The sequence below is a fragment of the Microtus pennsylvanicus genome, chromosome 6, assembly GCF_037038515.1.
Source record: "Microtus pennsylvanicus isolate mMicPen1 chromosome 6, mMicPen1.hap1, whole genome shotgun sequence".
Lineage (NCBI taxonomy): Eukaryota > Metazoa > Chordata > Mammalia > Rodentia > Cricetidae > Microtus > Microtus pennsylvanicus.
The window spans coordinates 2,226,497-2,243,498 of record NC_134584.1 but is presented as its reverse complement, the minus strand read 5'-3'; the positions used below and the strand labels follow the sequence as shown (position 1 = coordinate 2,243,498).

The 17,002-nt window shown below is 58.5% G+C and overlaps 2 protein-coding genes across 4 annotated transcripts; one reads left to right on the top strand and one right to left on the bottom strand.

Annotated features, from left to right (window-relative positions):
- The first annotated feature begins 1,810 nt into the window (after positions 1 to 1,810).
- Positions 1,811 to 8,834, top strand: Grin3b (glutamate ionotropic receptor NMDA type subunit 3B). Its single transcript, XM_075975575.1, has 9 exons — positions 1,811 to 2,530; positions 4,646 to 5,238; positions 5,451 to 6,483; positions 7,397 to 7,542; positions 7,625 to 7,740; positions 7,828 to 7,979; positions 8,127 to 8,291; positions 8,376 to 8,443; positions 8,525 to 8,834. Exons 1-9 carry the CDS (start codon positions 2,117 to 2,119, stop codon positions 8,832 to 8,834), a joined length of 2,997 nt encoding a protein of 998 aa, XP_075831690.1. The 5' UTR covers positions 1,811 to 2,116.
- A 15-nt stretch (positions 8,835 to 8,849) lies between these two features.
- Positions 8,850 to 15,873, bottom strand: Tmem259 (transmembrane protein 259). 3 transcript variants are annotated; one of them, XM_075975573.1, is made up of 11 exons: positions 15,518 to 15,872; positions 11,182 to 11,430; positions 10,999 to 11,098; positions 10,811 to 10,921; positions 10,585 to 10,707; positions 10,410 to 10,510; positions 10,254 to 10,311; positions 10,098 to 10,130; positions 9,893 to 10,025; positions 9,700 to 9,799; positions 8,850 to 9,595 (listed from the first exon to the last, which is right to left on the bottom strand). In XM_075975573.1, exons 1-11 carry the CDS (start codon positions 15,737 to 15,739, stop codon positions 9,155 to 9,157), a joined length of 1,671 nt encoding a protein of 556 aa, XP_075831688.1. In that variant the 5' UTR covers positions 15,740 to 15,872; the 3' UTR covers positions 8,850 to 9,154. The 3 variants fall into 3 exon arrangements, with proteins under 3 accessions (XP_075831688.1, XP_075831687.1, XP_075831686.1); XM_075975572.1 differs by having other exon boundaries at positions 10,098 to 10,181; positions 15,518 to 15,871; XM_075975571.1 differs by having other exon boundaries at positions 10,098 to 10,311; positions 15,518 to 15,873.
- Positions 15,874 to 17,002: the final 1,129 nt, after the last annotated feature.

Below are 17,002 nucleotides of genomic sequence, written 5' to 3'. Positions count from 1 at the left end.
GTGTGTGTGTGTGTGTGTGTCTGGGCTTTTGACACTGGGTTTGGAAGGTTAAAGAGTTCTGTAGAGAACATGACTTTGGTTGCTGGCACCCGTGCTGGGTGGCGCACATCCAGCTCCAGGGAATCCAATGGTCCCTGAGGGCGTGGACCCACGCTCCACGGAGACTCCAAATGCAGACCCAGATGGATCTCTTGAGTTCAAGAGCAGCCTGGTGTGAACATGGAGTTCCAGACTAGCCATGGCTGCATAATGGAGCCCTGTCTCAAACAAATACGAAAAATAATCTGTTTTCTGAGACAAGGTTTCTCTGTGTAGCCCCAGCTGTCCTGGAACTCGCTCTGTAGACCAGGCTGGCCTCAAACTCAGAGATCCGCCTGCCTCTGCCTCCGGAGCGCTGGGATTGACGGCGTGCGCCAATAATATATATTTTAATAGAGAAGAAAACAAGAAGGGTAAGGACGCTTGCAGCCAAGTCTGAGGACCCTACTTCGATCCTCAGGACCCACAGAGTGGAGACGAATGACAGACCCCAAAAGGCTGTCCCTACATGGGCTGCAGAATGCAACTTAGCCCACAAACCCAAGATATAAATACAGATACCTTTTTGCTGTTTGGTTTTTGTGATTCAAGATTGTTGCCGGTCCCTGGCGTGATTGCCTCCTGCGTGTCTGTTCTGAGGAGCGGCAGGCAGTGCTCTCCACCCAACTTCTCTCCACCTCTGTCTCATGGAAGACTCGATGGACTACCTTTTCAGTTGTGAACTAAAAGCTGACAAAGATTTTCACTTTAGCCGGCGGTGGTGGCGCACGCCTTTAATCCCAGCACTTGGGAGGCAGAGGCAGGCGGATCTCTGTGAGTTCTAGACCAGCCTGGTCTACAAGAGCTAATACTCTGGCTGGAGAGATGGCTCAGCGGTTAAGAGCACTGCCTGCTCTTCCAAAGGTCCTGAGTTCAATTCCCAGCAACCACATGGTGGCTCACAACCATCTGTAATGGAGTCTGGTGCCCTCTTCTGGCCTGCAGGCATACAGACAGAACATTGTATACATAATAAATAAATAAATATTAAAAAAAAAAGAGCTAATACTAGGACAGGCTCCAAAACCACAGAGAAACCCTGTCTCGAAAAACAAACAAACAAAAAAAAAAAGATTTTCACTTTAAGGTGGAAAATGGTGAGAATGAGCACCAGTTATCACTAAAACGGTTAGTTCAGGTGCTGGGGCGAAATACGAATTACACATCGCAGAGGCAGAAGCAATGAACTATACAGACTGCCTGTATAGTCCAATTAAAGTAACGCTGGCAACTTTGAAAATGTCTGTACAGTAAGCGTTTCTCTCCGGGGGCTTTGAAATCCCACCTCCTGTGGTCGTAAGGTTGAAGTACGGGTCAGGGCCTGTGCAGAGTGGTGGGCGGCACCTGGGAGCTCTGGAGGAGTCAGAGAATGAAGATGAGGAGGATGAAGATGTGAAGAATTGCTTCCGGATGACTGACCAGGAGGCTATCAAGACCCTGGCACTGGAGGCAGTCTCCTTAAGAACATGGTTTAAACAGTTTGAAATATTCCGTCTTTTATTTTCTGCAACAGTTGGTGTATCTGGCTGTCCTTTTTATAATGGGAAGGGAGAACTTTCCCTCCTGTGTTTGATAAATGTTGTCCAGGTTCCATTGCCAACAGTGTGTTGTCTAAAATGCCTGTTTAGTTTTCAAGAATGGCGCTCCGCCCTTTACTTGGTTCTCAGTGTGTATGGAGTGTTAGGACAGGACATAGTGGTGGTCAGAAGTGGAAATGGTAGGGAGACAAAAACATACATGTGAAATAAACTCAGTATGTCAATAAAGTAAAAAAAATACCAAAAAGATGATTGCCGGGACTGGAGGGCACATCTACCTTCCACCGATGTGTCTGCCCCAGTTTCCCCCAGGGTGCACACACGATTGAGCTGGTAGAGATTGTTCTGAGAACCTCTGGGCTGTGGGAGGCATCACCCAGTCCCTCCCTGCCAGCCACAGCAAGCCCAGCTCCTCCTTCAGTGGACGGGGACCCGAAGGAGGGACGGAGCGGACTGGCCCAGGTGTCTCCTCCTTCCCCGCGCACAGTGGCAACTTCGGGATGGAACGTGTAAGGACGCTATGGCTCGTCCTGGCGCTGGGGCTCCGAGCGGTGAGCGGTCACCCTCAGCCCTGTGGGGTTGCCTCGCGTGCCGGGGGCTCCCTGCGCCTAGCTGCGCTCCTGCCCCGCGCGCCCGCCGCCCGCGCCCGCGTCCTGGCCGCCCTGGCTATCCCGGCACCGCGGCTGCCGCACAACCTGAGTCTGGATCTGGTGGCCATCGCGTCCCCCGCCCGGGACCCCGCGTCTCTGGCCCGAGGTCTGTGCCAGGTCCTGGCACCGCCCGGCGTGGTGGCCTCGGTAGCCTTTCCCGATGCGCGGCCCGAGCTGCGGCTGCTGCAGTTCCTGGCAGCGGCCACGGAGACCCCGGTACTGAGCATCCTGCGGAGGGAGGCGCGCGCGCCCCTCGGAACCCCGGTACGCAGGGAGCGCTGGGGACCCTGGGGCGCGGGGACGGGAAGCGGGAGCCCCACTTCTCCAACCAGGGAATGGAGAGGACCCCTGCCCCCTCCCTTCCCTACTAAGCACGCCTTTGCTAGGAGGGCGCGCCACTCTTCTTGGACTTGGCCAGTTTGGGAAATCCTCCCAGAAGTCCATCTTTCCTTCCCAGGGGCCCTACAGGCCAGCAGCTCCTATCTACAGCGCTCTGGTGGCCTCCAGCCCCAGAGCAGAGCCGGTCCATCCCCAACCTCGGCATGTCCCATCCTCATCCTCGCTATGTCTTTGTTTTTTTAACTTTTTAAAATTACTTAATGTTTTGGGAGAGCCTCTGTGTAGACCAGGCTAGCCCTGAACTCATAGAAATCCACCTGCCTCTGCTTCCCGAGTGCTGGGATTAAAGGCATGCGCCATTACACCCGGCTAGGGTCTCTGTCTGTCTCTGTGTCTGAAGCTGTCTCACTCCGGACCAAGCAGGCCAACCAAAGTTCCCACCAGGAGTAACAACCCAGAGCAGGGCTTGAGACCCTCGTGTCCCTGGGTTCCCTCTATCCCCTAAGGCCGCTTGGTTGGGTGGGAGACTCAAGACCAAAGCTGAAGATTGTCCCGTTCTGGGAACTGCGGCCAGCTATGCTTCCAGCCTCTGAGCCAATTCCGGCTCCTCTGGGGTTGGCCTGGCCTCCCCAAACAGAGCCGTGGCATCCTCCTGTGTTCCTCAGCAACGCGTCCCTGACAGCAGCGCCCAGGGGATGTCGGGTATCTACTGGGGCCGCTGAGTATTTCAAATGTGCTACAAAACCCCTAAGGACGTTCGGGATGTGCTGAGCACCAGGGGGCGCCAGGTGGGGTGGAACTAGGTTAGGACGGAAGCCAAAGCGGGGAGAGAGACAGACAGACAGACAGACAGGAACCAAAGTCTGGGAGAGCTCTGGAGAGTCCAAGGTTCTCCCTGATAATGTCCAGGTCTACAGAGAAGAGACAACAGAGCTGGGTTTTGAAGGATGTGGAGGTGTTGTGTGATGTTTTACTCTTTAGGCTTTTTTGGGGCCCACCACCTGGCTCCCAAAGAATCATATGCGGAGTCTTATTCTTAAAAATGAACGCCCGGGTTGGCTTGTTTCTTTCTTTCTTTTTTTTTTTTTTGGTTTTTTGAGACAGAGTTTCTCTGTAGCTTTGGGGCCTGTCCTGGAACTCGCTCTTGTAGACCAGGCTGACCTCGAACTCACAGAGATTCACCTGCCTCTGCCTCCCAAGTGCTGGGATTAAAGGCGTGCACCACCACCGCCCGGCAGCTTGGCTTGTTTCTTGCCAGCTTTTCTTATCTTAAATTAACCCATCCACCTTTTGCCACTGGGCTCTTATCTTTCTCTTCTGTAAATCTTTGCTTGTTTGTTTTTTCGAGACAGGGTTTCTCTGTGGCTTTGGAGCCTGTCCTGGAACTCGCTCTGTAGACCAGGCTGGCCTAGAACTCACAGAGATCCACCTGCCTCTGCCTCCCGAGTGCTGGGATAAAGACGTGTCCGTGACTGGCTGTGTTGCTGGGTGGCTGGGTTCCCTTCTCCTTTTTCTCTTGTTGTTCTGTTCTCTTTCTCATTTTTTCCCTCCTTCTCTGCCTGCCAGCCCTGCCTATCCTTACTCCTCCCTTGCTATTGGCCGTTCAGCCCTTTAGACCATCAGGTGTTTTAGACAGACAGAGAATCGTAGCTTCACAGAGTTAAATAAATGCAGCATAAACAAAAGCAACACACCTTAAAATATTATTCCCCAACATATGGGAGTTGACTAGCTTGGAGAGGAAAGGGCATTGTAGCTGGGGGAATGCATAGAAAACACAACGAGGGAGGTGCATTAAGTCTGGGATCTCATCTCAGCAGGGCATAACTGGAAGAAATGGTACCTGCTTGTCATCCTAGGACTCTGGAGGTAGAGGCAGGAGGATCGTGAGTTCAAGACCAGCCTGGGCGGGGAGGGTTAGAGGGTTCGCAGCAGGGTGAGCTGAAGCAGGCAGGAAGGTGCCCAGCTTGAGAGAGTGGGGTGGAGATGGAGCTGCGGATACCAAACTCACTAGCACTGACTGGAACCACCTCTTCCCAGACCCCGTTCCATCTGCAGCTGGACTGGGCCAGTCCCCTGGAGACCATACTGGATGTGCTGGTGTCCCTGTTACAGGCGCATGCCTGGGAGGACGTTGCTCTGGTACTCTGCCGTGTCCGGGACCCTGGCAGCCTTGTGACACTCTGGACTAGCCGTGCTGGCCAGGCTCCAAAGTTCGTGCTGGACCTGAGTCGGCTGGACAGTAGCAATGGCGGCCTTCGGGCTGGACTGTCCCTGCTGGGGGCACTGGACGGGGGGTTAAGCATAGTGCCCGCCGCGGTCCTCCTCGGTTGCAGCGCTGCCCGCGCACATGAGGTCCTAGAGGCTGCACCACCAGGTCCTCAGTGGCTACTGGGCACACCACTGCCGGCGGAGGCACTGCCCACGGCCGGCCTGTCACCTGGGGTGCTGGCGTTGGGAGAAATCAAACGGCCCTCCCTGGAAGCTGCCATTCACGACACGGTGGAGCTTGTGGCACGAGCACTCGGTAGCATGGCCCTCGCACATCCGGAGCGCTCCCTGCTTCCGGGTGCCGTCAACTGTGAGGACCTGAAACCAGCTGGGCCTGAGTCATCCGGGCACACCTTAGCTCGGTGAGTCCAGCTCGGGGGGGAAAAGGCCAGGCCCATAGCCTGGCTCTGTCCCGTGTGTCAGGGGTGGGTGCCTCAGCAGGAACAGAACCTAGAGGCGGGTGGTTGTCCCTCCATCCTCAGCCTAGAGCCCCCATGGCTTCCAGGCGGGGGCTAGCTGAGCAAGGTGTAGCGCTCTCAGAGTTGTGATAATACCTACTCTTTCCATTCCCCAGATTTCTAAGCAACACATCCTTCCAGGGCCGCACAGGGGCCGTGTGGGTGACAGGCTCCTCTCGGGTGCACGTGTCTCGGCATTTCAAGGTGTGGAGCCTGCGCCGGGATCCGCTGGGCGCCCCAGCCTGGGCAACAGTGGGCAGCTGGCAGGACGGACAGCTGGAGTTTGAGCCCGGGACGGCTGCTGTGCGCGTCCCGTCTCCATCTGGCACCCAGGCACGGCTGAAGCTGCGAGTGGTGACCCTGGTGGAGCACCCGTTTGTGTTCACCAGGGAATCCGATGAGGATGGGCAGTGCCCAGCTGGGCAGCTGTGTCTAGACCCAGGCACCAACGACTCGTCCAAGCTGGATGCGCTCTTTACAGCACTAGCCAACGGCTCGGTTCCCCGCGCGCTGCGAAGATGTTGTTACGGCTACTGCATTGACCTGCTGGAGCGGCTGGCTGAGGACCTGGCCTTCGATTTCGAGCTCTATATTGTGGGGGACGGCAAATATGGGGCCCTGCGTGATGGACGCTGGACAGGCCTGGTGGGCGATCTGCTGGCTGGCCGGGCACACATGGCTGTGACCAGCTTCAGCATCAACTCGGCTCGCTCCCGAGTGGTGGACTTCACCAGCCCTTTCTTCTCCACCAGCCTGGGCATCATGGTGCGCACGCGGGACACGGCCTCACCCATCGGGGCCTTCATGTGGCCCCTGCACTGGTCTATGTGGGTGGGTGTTTTCGCGGCTCTGCACCTCACAGCGCTCTTCCTTACCCTGTACGAATGGCGGAGCCCCTACGGACTCACGCCCCGTGGCCGCAACCGTGGCACTGTCTTCTCCTACTCCTCGGCGCTCAACCTCTGCTATGCCATCCTCTTCGGGCGCACTGTCTCCAGCAAGACCCCCAAGTGTCCTACCGGACGCTTCCTCATGAACCTCTGGGCAATCTTCTGCCTGCTCGTGCTGTCCAGCTACACAGCCAACCTGGCTGCCGTCATGGTCGGGGACAAGACCTTTGAGGAGCTGTCTGGAATCCATGACCCCAAGGTGGGGCCTGGGAAAGCTGAGGGGCTGTGGGTTGTAGTCAGAGTGGGGTGGCACTGGGCTCAGCAATTGCAGTGCTGGCAATGGAATCCAGGGACTCTACCCCCTGACCTCGCCCCAGCTCCTCCCCGGAGGATTCTAGATGTGGCCCCACCCTGATGACACCTCCATTTGCTTCCCCTACCTCCAGACAGGGTCTCTTTGTGTAACAGTCCTGTTTGTCCTGGAACTTACTCTTGTAGAACAGGCTGACCTCAAACTCAGAGATCCGCCTGCCTCTGCCTCCCAAGTGCTGGGATTAAAGGGGTGCACCACCACCATCCGAGGCCTTCCTTCTTAAGGATGAGTCCTTTTTCAAAAGAATTGCAGCTAGGTGGGCAGTGGTGGTGCATGACTTTAACCCCAACACTCGGGAGGCAGAGACAGGCGGAATTCCAGGAGTTTGAGGCTAGCCTGATTTATAAGAGCTAGTTCCAGGTCAGGCTCCAAAGCTACTACGGAGAAACCCTGTCGCAGAAAAACATAAACCAACAACTGCCGTCCTTCAGGGATGGCAGGCATGCTGAAGTACATCTGAATTTATTCTCGCCTTTCATGTTTTTGGAGTTCGTGCTATTTCTCAGTTTCCCCCTCTTTGGGATCTAGCTGGTCGCATCCTGCTGACCCCACCCCCAGTCTTGCGTTCCCTGCAATTAGATGCTGCCCAATGTTCTAGCCACCATAATGGCTGATGGCCAAGGCCAGGTGAGGTGAGGACTGGGGTTGGAGTGAGAACAGAAAAATATAGAGTGTCTCTGGGGTTCCCAAATGAAGCACTTGCGGAGCTGATGGTACCGCATCTGAGCTCTGTACGAGGCCCCTGCGCGAGGTCAAGCAGGCCCTGGCAGGCTGCCGGCTGAGCGCTCCTCCTCCGCAGCTGCACCACCCTTCCCAAGGCTTCCGCTTCGGCACCGTGTGGGAGAGCAGCGCAGAGGCCTACATCAAGGCAAGCTTCCCTGAGATGCACGCACACATGCGGCGCCACAGTGCGCCCACCACTCCACATGGAGTGGCCATGCTCACGTGAGTCTGCGGGGTATTGTGTGGCGTTGGAGGGCCACCTGCCACTCAGGACCTGCTGACCTTGCACCATCCTGCTCCACAGGAGCGACCCACCCAAGCTCAACGCCTTCATCATGGACAAATCTCTACTGGACTACGAGGTGTCCATTGACGCTGACTGTAAGCTGCTCACCGTGGGCAAACCCTTTGCTATCGAGGGTGAGTGTGGGGTGGGGTTCTGGGCATCCCAGCCGTGGGTGCACGCAGTTTAGTGGAGCCTCCTCCCACCTGGCTCAACCTCTCCAGGCTACGGCATAGGGCTGCCCCAGAACTCACCGCTCACTTCCAACCTGTCGGAGTTCATCAGTCGCTACAAGTCTTCCGGTTTCATTGACCTGCTCCATGACAAGTGGTACAAGATGGTGCCTTGCGGGAAGCGGGTGTTCGCCATGACGGAGGTGGGCAGGCGCCCGGGACACAGGGTGGGGAGCTCTGGCTATGCTTGCGTGCATTGGCACTCACCCTACACAGCCCCAACACCCCTTCATTCCTAAGATCTCCCCACCTATTGGCCCTGACCCCCTGGGGACATGGCTGTCGTGCAGACGCTGCAGATGGGTGTCTACCACTTCTCGGGGCTGTTTGTGCTGCTGTGTCTCGGACTGGGCAGCGCACTCCTCAGCTCTCTGGGTGAGCACGTCTTCTACCGCCTGGTGCTGCCACGTATCCGCAGAGGCAACAAACTGCAGTACTGGCTTCACACGAGTCAGGTGAGGTGGCAGGGACCAGAAAAGGGTGGGATGGCGCAGATGGGCAACCCGGGCTCCCACTGACATGCTTGTCTGTGTCCCTAGAAGATCCACCGAGCACTCAACACTGGGACGCCAGAAGGGCACCAGGAGAAGCCAGAGCAAGAGTGCAGGTGAGCGTGGGACGGGGAGTGGGGAGCCCCAGGTAGGTGGCCAGGCGGGCTGCAAGGGCCACTGCCTCCTCTCTGTCCTAGCGGCCCCGAGGAGCAGCAGCCTGCAGCTGAAGGAGCGGCGCGCTGGAGGCGGGTGCGCAGGGCTGTTGAACGAGAGCGGCGCGTGCGGTTCCTCCTGGAAACCCGGGAGGCCAGCGGGGACCGCCCGTGGCTCTGCTCCAATGGGCCCGGTCCGCAAGGGGAGCTGCAGGAGCTGGAGCTGCGCATCGAGGAGGCGCGGGAGCGTCTGCGCAGTGCACTGCTGCGGCGCGGGGAGCTGCGGGCCCGACTGGGGGATGGCGCCCAGCTCCGGCCACTGCGCCTGCTGCAGGTACCACCGGCGGAAAGCTGAGGGACCACACGGCAGCGCTGTCCACGACAGTTTATTCTATATACAAACACGACTCTGTACACTGCAATTAAATAGCGTAGAACGTGCGCCCCGCGTCCTGAGCCGCCACCTGCGAGTCCGGGCCCGGGCGCTCGGACCTGCGCGGGAGCCATGAGGAAGGCACTGGGGAGCACCAGGCGGCAGGCGGCCACGCGCCCACCGCACCTCGCCGCCCTGTCCCGGCCGCTTCCAGAACCTTCACCGCCAGCCCCTCTCCCTGCAGACCACAGCTCTCTCAGGCTCAGGCCTGGCCCCGCCGGGAGCCGGGCAAGTCGTTGCTCTCAGGACCCGGCAGGCGCAGGTGCAGGCGAATCCTCCTGAGGGACCCCGGGGTCAGGGCGCGCGCTGTCCGGGGTGCTGGGGACCGCCGGCCTCCGCTCCAGCAGTGAGGCGCTCAACCCTGACAGGAAGGACGCGTCCGAGATAATGGCGGCCGTCTCGGCCACCCAACCCAGGTCACTGCTGGACACCGAGGCTGCGGCGCCCAGCGAGCCAGGCCCAGATGCCCCACCCGCGGGAGCGGAGCTGGAGTTGGGGCCCAGTGCAAGCTGAGGACCGGGATCGGGGGCGGCCGGGGAGCCAGAGTTGTTGTTGAGGTCGTCAGGCAGCGCTGTGGGGGTCCCGGGGCCTAGCTGTGGCGTCTGCAACAACATCTCCTGGATGCGGATCTGCTGCAGGATGGCTGGCAACTCGTAATGGTGGAAGAAGTATATCATGGAATGCTGCGGAGGTCAGAGGTCAGGTGAGCCAGGCCGCATGAGGCTCCGTCCACCAGCAGTAGGCCAGCCAGCCTGGTGGGGCCCAGCAGGGCAGGGGCGGCCCTCACCTGGATGAAGAGCCAGGAGGTGACCAGGGCCAGGCTGCTGTACTGCCCGTTGAAGCGGTAGTGGTAGGCGTAGAAGGCAAAGTGGTACAGGTAGAAGAACCTGCAGGGCGGGAGAAGCTGCCCTGTCTGACAGGCCCCGCCCTGCCCCACCCAGATCCACCTCTGGCCCCGCCCCCACTGGCCCCGCCCCCACCTCAGCCAGTGCCTCTTGCTGGTGTTGGTGTGGCAGCAGATGGCATCATACTGGTCGGCCAGCCACACGATGAGGATGATGTAGAAGGCCGTGGTGGTGTCATTGAAGAACTCAGACATGATGGCCTCCATCCCTGCGGGGACACGCGGCGGGGTTGGCACGGGTGGGGCGGGGCGGGGGGCGGGGGCGCAGCGGGGGTCCTCACCGACGAGGGCCAGGATGACGGTCAGCAAGGGCGCTGCGGGGAAGGCGATGGCCATGTTCATCTCCAGCATCTGCAGCAGGTCCACTGCGGGCACAGGGCGGCCGCCCATGAGGGCCTGGGGAGAGCCCAGCCCACCCCCGGCCGGCCAGGACTCACCGATGAAGACGAAGATCTGGTGGTGCGAGTAGCGCAGCAGCATGGACACGCTGAGGGTCTGCGGGCGGGCAGGTCGGTCAGGGGCAGGGGTGCCTGGGGGTGGGCACCCCAGCCCAGCAGGCCCCCGAGGAGTGCCAGCCATGCCTATCCACTCACAAAGATGACCATGATGACGAAGGCCGCCAGGTAGGACGTGCGCGCCATCCACATGCTGACAAAGCGGTAGTGCTCCCCAGATACCACATTCCTCAGGAAACCTGGGAGAGGCGGCCATGAGCAGCTGAGTGGCCGCCATCCCTCCCTCCCTTGTCCTCCCCGCCCGGGGCCCCACCCTTGTTCTCCTCATTCTCTGCTAGGCCCTTCACACTGGACATGAGGACGTCATCATATCCCAGGAACTCGTCCAGCAAGAGTCGGCTAAAGCGGTCTCCGAAGCACTGGTCCCGGGTGGGGTCTGTGGGTAGATGGGAGTCAAGAGTTCACAGAAGCCGGGAGCCCTTCACAGCGGGTGCTCCTTGGCCTAGCCCCAGTCCGCCAGGGTGCCCAAGTTGCCTTACCTAGGGTGACCACCATGACAGGGATGCTCAGGCGCTGGCGTGTGGCCTGTGACAGCCGCAGAAAGCCGTACTCCAGCGAGTACTCCACAATGTACTCATCCTGCGGCCACACTGCAGACAGAGAAAGACTGGTCAGCTGCCCCACCCTCAGCGTGGCCTTGCCACCCTCCCTACCTGGGGCCACAAACCTTTAGTTGGCGTCTCAGGGAAAGAGAAGTCCTGGCTGTCATTCAGGGCATCGGGGCCACCTGGAGGCTTGAACACCTTGGGCTCAATGTCCAGCTCAAACTGCAGCACAGGGGGCCTAGGTGTCAGTCCCTGATGGTCTACTGGGTGGGTGTCCCCAGGACTGGGCGCCCAGACCCGCTCACCTTGATGGAGCTGTTGTTGAACATTTCCACGGTTAGTTCCTCCTCCTCCTCCTCCTCCCCCAGCTCCAGGCCACTGAGACCCCCATCACAGAACTGCAGGACCACAGGTGCCCGGCTGGAGTTGTGACGGACCTCCACTCGCAGGACCCCCTCCCGTGGCCATCGATCTCGAACATGCTCCAAGCAGTTGATAGGCGACCGGGAGAAGACAATGTGTATGTAGGCCAGCACAAAAAGCACAAAGAGGGCCTGGGGGTAGGGTGAGGGCAGTCAGCACGGCAGAGGGACACCCCTCTGCCAGCCAGGTATCCCTGGCTGCCTGTGCCTCCTTGGGACCCAGGTGCCTAAGGTCCCCACTGCAAGGGTTTCCTGGACCACTACCCTCCAACAGTTTCTTGGCCCAGCAGCTGCTTCAACTCAAAATAGCCTTTGGAGGGGGCTGGAGAGATGGCTCAGAGGTTAAGAGCACTGACTGCTCTTCCAGAGGTCCTGAGTTCAATTCACAGCAACCATCTGGTGCCCTCTTCTGGCATGCAAGCATACATGGAAAGAATGTTGTATATATAATAAATAAATCTTAAAAAAAAAAAAAACCCACAAAGTTGCCTTTGGGGACCCCAGTCTCACTGCTGCTAACAGAAGCCCTGATCTCACCAGCTAAGAATAGCCAAGGTCTCCAGCAAGGCACCCTCTGCCCTGTTCCTGGGACTAGCAGGAGCCATAAGGACATAGCTGCCCTGCCCTGGTGGGGCCAGGGCACCTCAGTAGTAGCAGGCTGCCTTGCCTGGGAAATGTAGCTTCACCTGGAAAAGGGCAATGGCCACTCTTGCTGGTAACCCTGCAGCGAGGAAACTGTGGGCCATGTGGGGGATTGGAATGGGAAGGCAAGAGCTCTGCTCACATTCTGCAGGGTCCATGATGCCCTGCTGAGACCAACCCAGCTCCAGATGTTCAAGTACAGGTCAAGAAAAGAGATGGCTCAGTTGGTACAGGTGCTTGCCACTAAGCCCGAGAACCTGAGTTCGATCCCCAGTTTGACACCTTCAAGCTATTCTGACCCCCCCATGAATACTGGGGGTAAAGGCTCCCACACACATATGTATTCACACACGCATTCTGTAGAGCCACCACCTGGCTACAAGTTTTTAAAAGTCACAGATTGCCGGGCGGTGGTGGCGCACGCCTTTAATCCCAGCACTTGGGAGGCAGAGGCAGGCGGATCTCTGTGAGTTCGAGACCAGCCTGGTCTACAAGAGCTAGTTCCAGGACAGGCTCCAAAACCACAGAGAAACCCTGTCCCGAAAAAATAAATACATACATAAATAAATAAATAAAAGTCACAGATTACTTAATACTACTTATTAACCTCAAATACCCTATGCTAGACCTACAGTCACTCAAGAGGCCCCGCCCTTTGGGAACAATCTCCCCTTTCCCTGCACAGTGTGAGAGTAACTGGGGTTCTCAACCTGTGGGTCATGACCGCTTGGGGGGAGGGGTTGTCTAAGACCACTGGAAAATGCAGTTATTTTTACACTATGATTCATAACAGTTGTGAAATAACAATGAAAAGAATTGGGCTGGAGAGATGGCTCAGTGGTTAAGAGCATTGCCTGCTCTTCCAAAGGTCCTGAGTTCAATTCCCAGCAACCACATGGTGGCTCACAACCATCTGTAATGAGGTCTGGTGCCCTCTTCTGGCCGGCAGACATACACACAGACAGAATATTGTATACATAACAAATAAATGAAAGAATTTCGTTTCAAGTATAGTGCCAAAATTATATATAAAAAAAAAAACAATGAAAAGAATTTTATGGCTGGGGGTCACCACCACATGAACTGTATTGAAGGGTCACAGATTCAAGGTTGAGAATCACTGCCCTAACCCATGTCAGGCGGAGGCCAAGGATGTTCGCAGCACCTGTAGACCCCAGGATGTCCCTCATGTGCCGTGTCCTTGGGCTGAAGGGGCCTCTGTGCTCCTTGGGCCTATACAGGGTATAGGGTAAAACTCCTCTATGGCCCCCACTGAAACCTTGCCTGAACTTCCTGCAGTCCTGCTGACCAGTACAGATCTCTGTCTGTCTGCAGATCCACGAGAACCAGGACCCTGACCCTTAGGTGATGGGAATCACCAGGGCCATGACAGTCTTGGACAACCTGGCATGCTCAATGCGTCCACCCAAGTCCTGACACTCTTCATGGACGAGACTGGGCTCCTGAACCCCCATCTTGAGAGAGAGATTCTGCGGTGGCAAGCACAGCAGCAGCGCCCCCACTTTCTGCTAGGTGTCCCCACCTTCCACTAGGTAGCAGTTTAAGGGACATAAGCAACCTAAGGCCAGAACCAGCCAGGGCCGCTCCGCTGCCCACCCTGCTCTGCCTGCTGCCCATGCCTGCCCTCTGCAGCCTGCCCCAGCCCTCCTAGTAGTGACCTGAGGGGATACAGAGCAGCAGGCAGATGGTGGGGACCCTGGGATTGAGAGCAAGGCTAAAGTCCGGAGCTTACCATACCTAAAGCCAACACTACCCTGTGAATTGTGAGGCTCTCCTGTATTAAGTGTCATGAAGTCCGACCCTCCAGGCTGAGAGCAGAAGCAGCGGCTCCTTCTAGTCAGGCCCAAGAACTGGGAGTAGACAGGCCCATGCTCTACATGTTGGACAACCAGAAGCAGAGGGAGGTGGCCACTGGACAGGTGGACGTATCTAGGCTTCTCTCTGCACCACAGCTGCTAGGCAATCCCACAAGTCCCTACCTGTCACTGAACTAGTGTCTGGCAGCCCACTCAGGCCCTGGGGCCACTCCTCTGCTCATCTACCCACTCTGTGCCAGAGAAACAGGCACTGAGTTTGGTCACACAGGCCTGGTGAGGGCTGCATGCTATCACCTCCCGCAGAACACTCGGTGCCACCAGCCTCAGTCAGGATCTCCAGGAGATCCCAGCCCACCAAAGGGTGCCACACAGCACCCGCCAGTGTCAGATCTCCACTCGAGCAGGGCTTGAGCTGGGGCCATCACTCCTGCTCGGCCTTCAACAGCTGCCCACACCCTGAGGAGCCTGCAGCTCCCTCTACCCCACGGTCACCCACACAGTATGGCTGTTTAGCCTAGGCTCCCAGAGCCTCAAGGGAGGGCTGTCTAGTTTCAGTCTTTGAGGCTGTAAGGCTAGCAGAGGGGACACCACAGCCAGCAGTTCTTCTCTGGATTTCCACAGGAGCTGACGCCTAGGCTGGGTGTGGGGACAGGGTGCAGGGTAGTACAGGCCTGACAGGCCTTGGCCATCAAGCACACCCCCTCTATGAAGGCTGGGAGGAAGCTGGGCAGGCAGGATGGGCAGGAAACACAGCAACAGGGCTCCCCGAAACAGCAGCCCCAGAAACCAGTCACTAAAAGGCCTGTTTGTCCCAATTCAGACAGCATGGACCAACTGTAATCCAACAGACCCCCAGCTATGTTCAGGCACCTGGCACCCCAGCTGGGGGGCATCATCGGAGACTCTCCGGGTGTAGAAGCTAGGAAGAGGGGCCGCTGGCTCATCTCCACACCAGGGACTGGAGACTGAGGGGAACCCGACATCTGTCTGGAGCTTGTACCTGAGCTACTAGCTCTGGAGCAGTGACAGGAACCAGTCCCACCTTCACCAACCCCATGTGAGGAAAAGGCAATGCCCTCCAACACCAGCACATCTGCCATCATGCCACGCCCCCAACACCAGATGGCTCAGCCAGCTCCTCTCAGAAGGCTGTCACAGGCACGCTGCCCAGTGAGAGGCAGCCTGGTGCCCATCCCTCCTGAGCAGCCTTTGTCGCTGCGAACCCAGTGTCCCCCTGGAACACAGCAGGAAGACAGCCAGGGCAGGGCCTGGCAACTGGAATTTCCCAACAAGACTCAGGCAGGCGTGAGGTCCCAGGCCACACAGTCCCTGGCTGTGACTCTGCTGCTGACCCCAGTGAGGTGACCTCACCCAAGAGCCACAGAAGGCCTGACAAGACTCTGAGAACAGTGAAGTGACACGGGGGCGGGGGGACAGGGGACTGTGCCCAGGGGAGGCCCGGAGTGGGTAGGGCGGGAATGACAGGTGGGAGGTGTTCCCAAGGGGACACCAGGCTCTGGTCTTGAGTGAAAACTTCGGGGCCTAGGCTCCCAGGCTGCAGAGTCAGAGGTCAAAGGAAAAGAGGCGGGGCCTGGGAGCCGGGGACGAAGTGGGGACCAGGGCTGCATCTGTGGGAAGACTGACATCAGGGCATCCAGGTGTCAGGGGTCAGGGGCTGAAGCAGTGACAGTGGGCAGGTGGGTGGCAGCTGGGGTCAGAGGTCAGGGGTCAAGGGTCACCTTGAGCAGAACGAAGAACTCAAAGAGGCGGCGGAAGGCAGGCGGGAACAGGCGCGAGTAGGTGACGGCCATCTTGAAGAAGAGCGCGTGGAAGAGCCGGTCGCGCACGTTGATGAGCGGGTTGGGGTTGAGGTTGGGGCCGCGCGGGCCGCGCACGGGCGCCGCGCCGCCGCCGCCGCCGCCGTTGGGCCCGGGCCCCGGGGTCGCCACGTGCTCCGACATCACCGCTCCGTGAGTCCCCGGCGGCCGCCGGCTGCCCCCCCCCCCCAGCCGCGTCCCGGCCGCCGGATCCCTACGCCGCCGCCAGTCGCCGCCGCCTGCGCTCCTACTCGCGTCCGCTCGGCCAGTGACGCCGGCGAGAGCGCCGGGCTAGAGCGCCGCCGCGCGCGGGGCACGCTGGGATCGCCGCGGGCGCCCCAGGAGGCCGGGCTGCAGGGGCGGAGCCTGGCTACTTCCGAGGAGCTCCGCCCCGTCGCGCCCGTGCCCAGCCGGTGAGCCGCGGCCGGACTGGGGGCGTGGCCCTGATCCCAGCTCATTTGCATTCGCCTAACTTGTCTGCCGCGGTGCCCGCTGCTTTGCTACCTCCGCGGAAGGGCGGAGCTACAGCCGTGTAATTTGCATCCGGCTTCCTATTGGCGGAGGCTAATATAGGGGCGTGACATGTGGTCCGTCACTGGGGCGGAGTCCGGCGAGGACGTCATTAGCATGGGGCTCCCTGACACCCGCTCATTGGCTGGGGCAGCGCTGAGGGCGGGGTGCGGGGGCTGCCCTTGTGGCCCAGGAGCGGCGGACAGCGGGGGCTCGAGGCCAGCCCTGCCGCCAGCTTCCGACCTAGCCAAAATTCTTAAGATTTCTGACCTCTGCGTCAGACGCGCCGAGAGCACTTTGCAAACATTAACCTGTCTATTTTTCAGACGAGGAGCCCGGAGCGCAGGGAGGGCTGATAAATACCCAGTGAGGTGGGGAAGGAGGATTTGAACCCAGGCTCCCTGACCGCTGCTGGGAAACCTGCAGGCCTTGTTCGTTTTGAGGGGAGGGAGAGGGACTAGGGGTTCTATAGACCAGGCTGGCCTGAAACTAGCTCAGTAGGCCTAGAAATCAGAGATCTGCCTGCCTCTGCCTCCCGAGTGCCGGGATTAAAGACGTCGGATCGTTAAATTCCATTAATTTGAGAATTTGAGATCTCCGGTCATAGTTAAGCTGCCAGAAGTCCAGGACCTTGGGTTCTGTGGTGTCCAAGTTTTTGTTTCTGGCATCGTCTGTCATTGGAGAGCAGTGGCGGGGGTCTGAGCGTGGCAAACGTTCCAGCAGATGTGGAATGGTGTTGCGCCTTCTTTGATTTTCTTTTTCTTTTCTTTTCTTCTTCTTTTATTTAATCCAACGACTTCATCGTCCGGGAAGTTAGTCTGAGCAGCTCAGGGGTGGACAGAAGGAGGGAGTGCCTGGCCTTACTCCTGCATGAGAACAGAGATGTGGCAATAGCTT

Coding starts and splice junctions, on each gene's coding strand:
- Grin3b (XM_075975575.1), top strand. CDS start 2,117: ATGGAACGTGTAAGGACGCTATGGCTCGTCCTGGCGCTGGGGCTCCGA. Junction 7,980..8,126: donor GGGTGTTCGCCATGACGGAG/GTGGGCAGGCGC, acceptor GCTGTCGTGCAG/ACGCTGCAGATGGGTGTCTA. Junction 8,444..8,524: donor AAGCCAGAGCAAGAGTGCAG/GTGAGCGTGGGA, acceptor TCTCTGTCCTAG/CGGCCCCGAGGAGCAGCAGC.
- Tmem259 (XM_075975571.1), bottom strand. CDS start 15,739: ATGTCGGAGCACGTGGCGACCCCGGGGCCCGGGCCCAACGGCGGCGGC. Junction 10,922..10,998: donor CCCTGAGACGCCAACTAAAG/GTTTGTGGCCCC, acceptor CTCTGTCTGCAG/TGTGGCCGCAGGATGAGTAC. Junction 10,026..10,097: donor CGTCATCCTGGCCCTCGTCG/GTGAGGACCCCC, acceptor GTGTCCCCGCAG/GGATGGAGGCCATCATGTCT.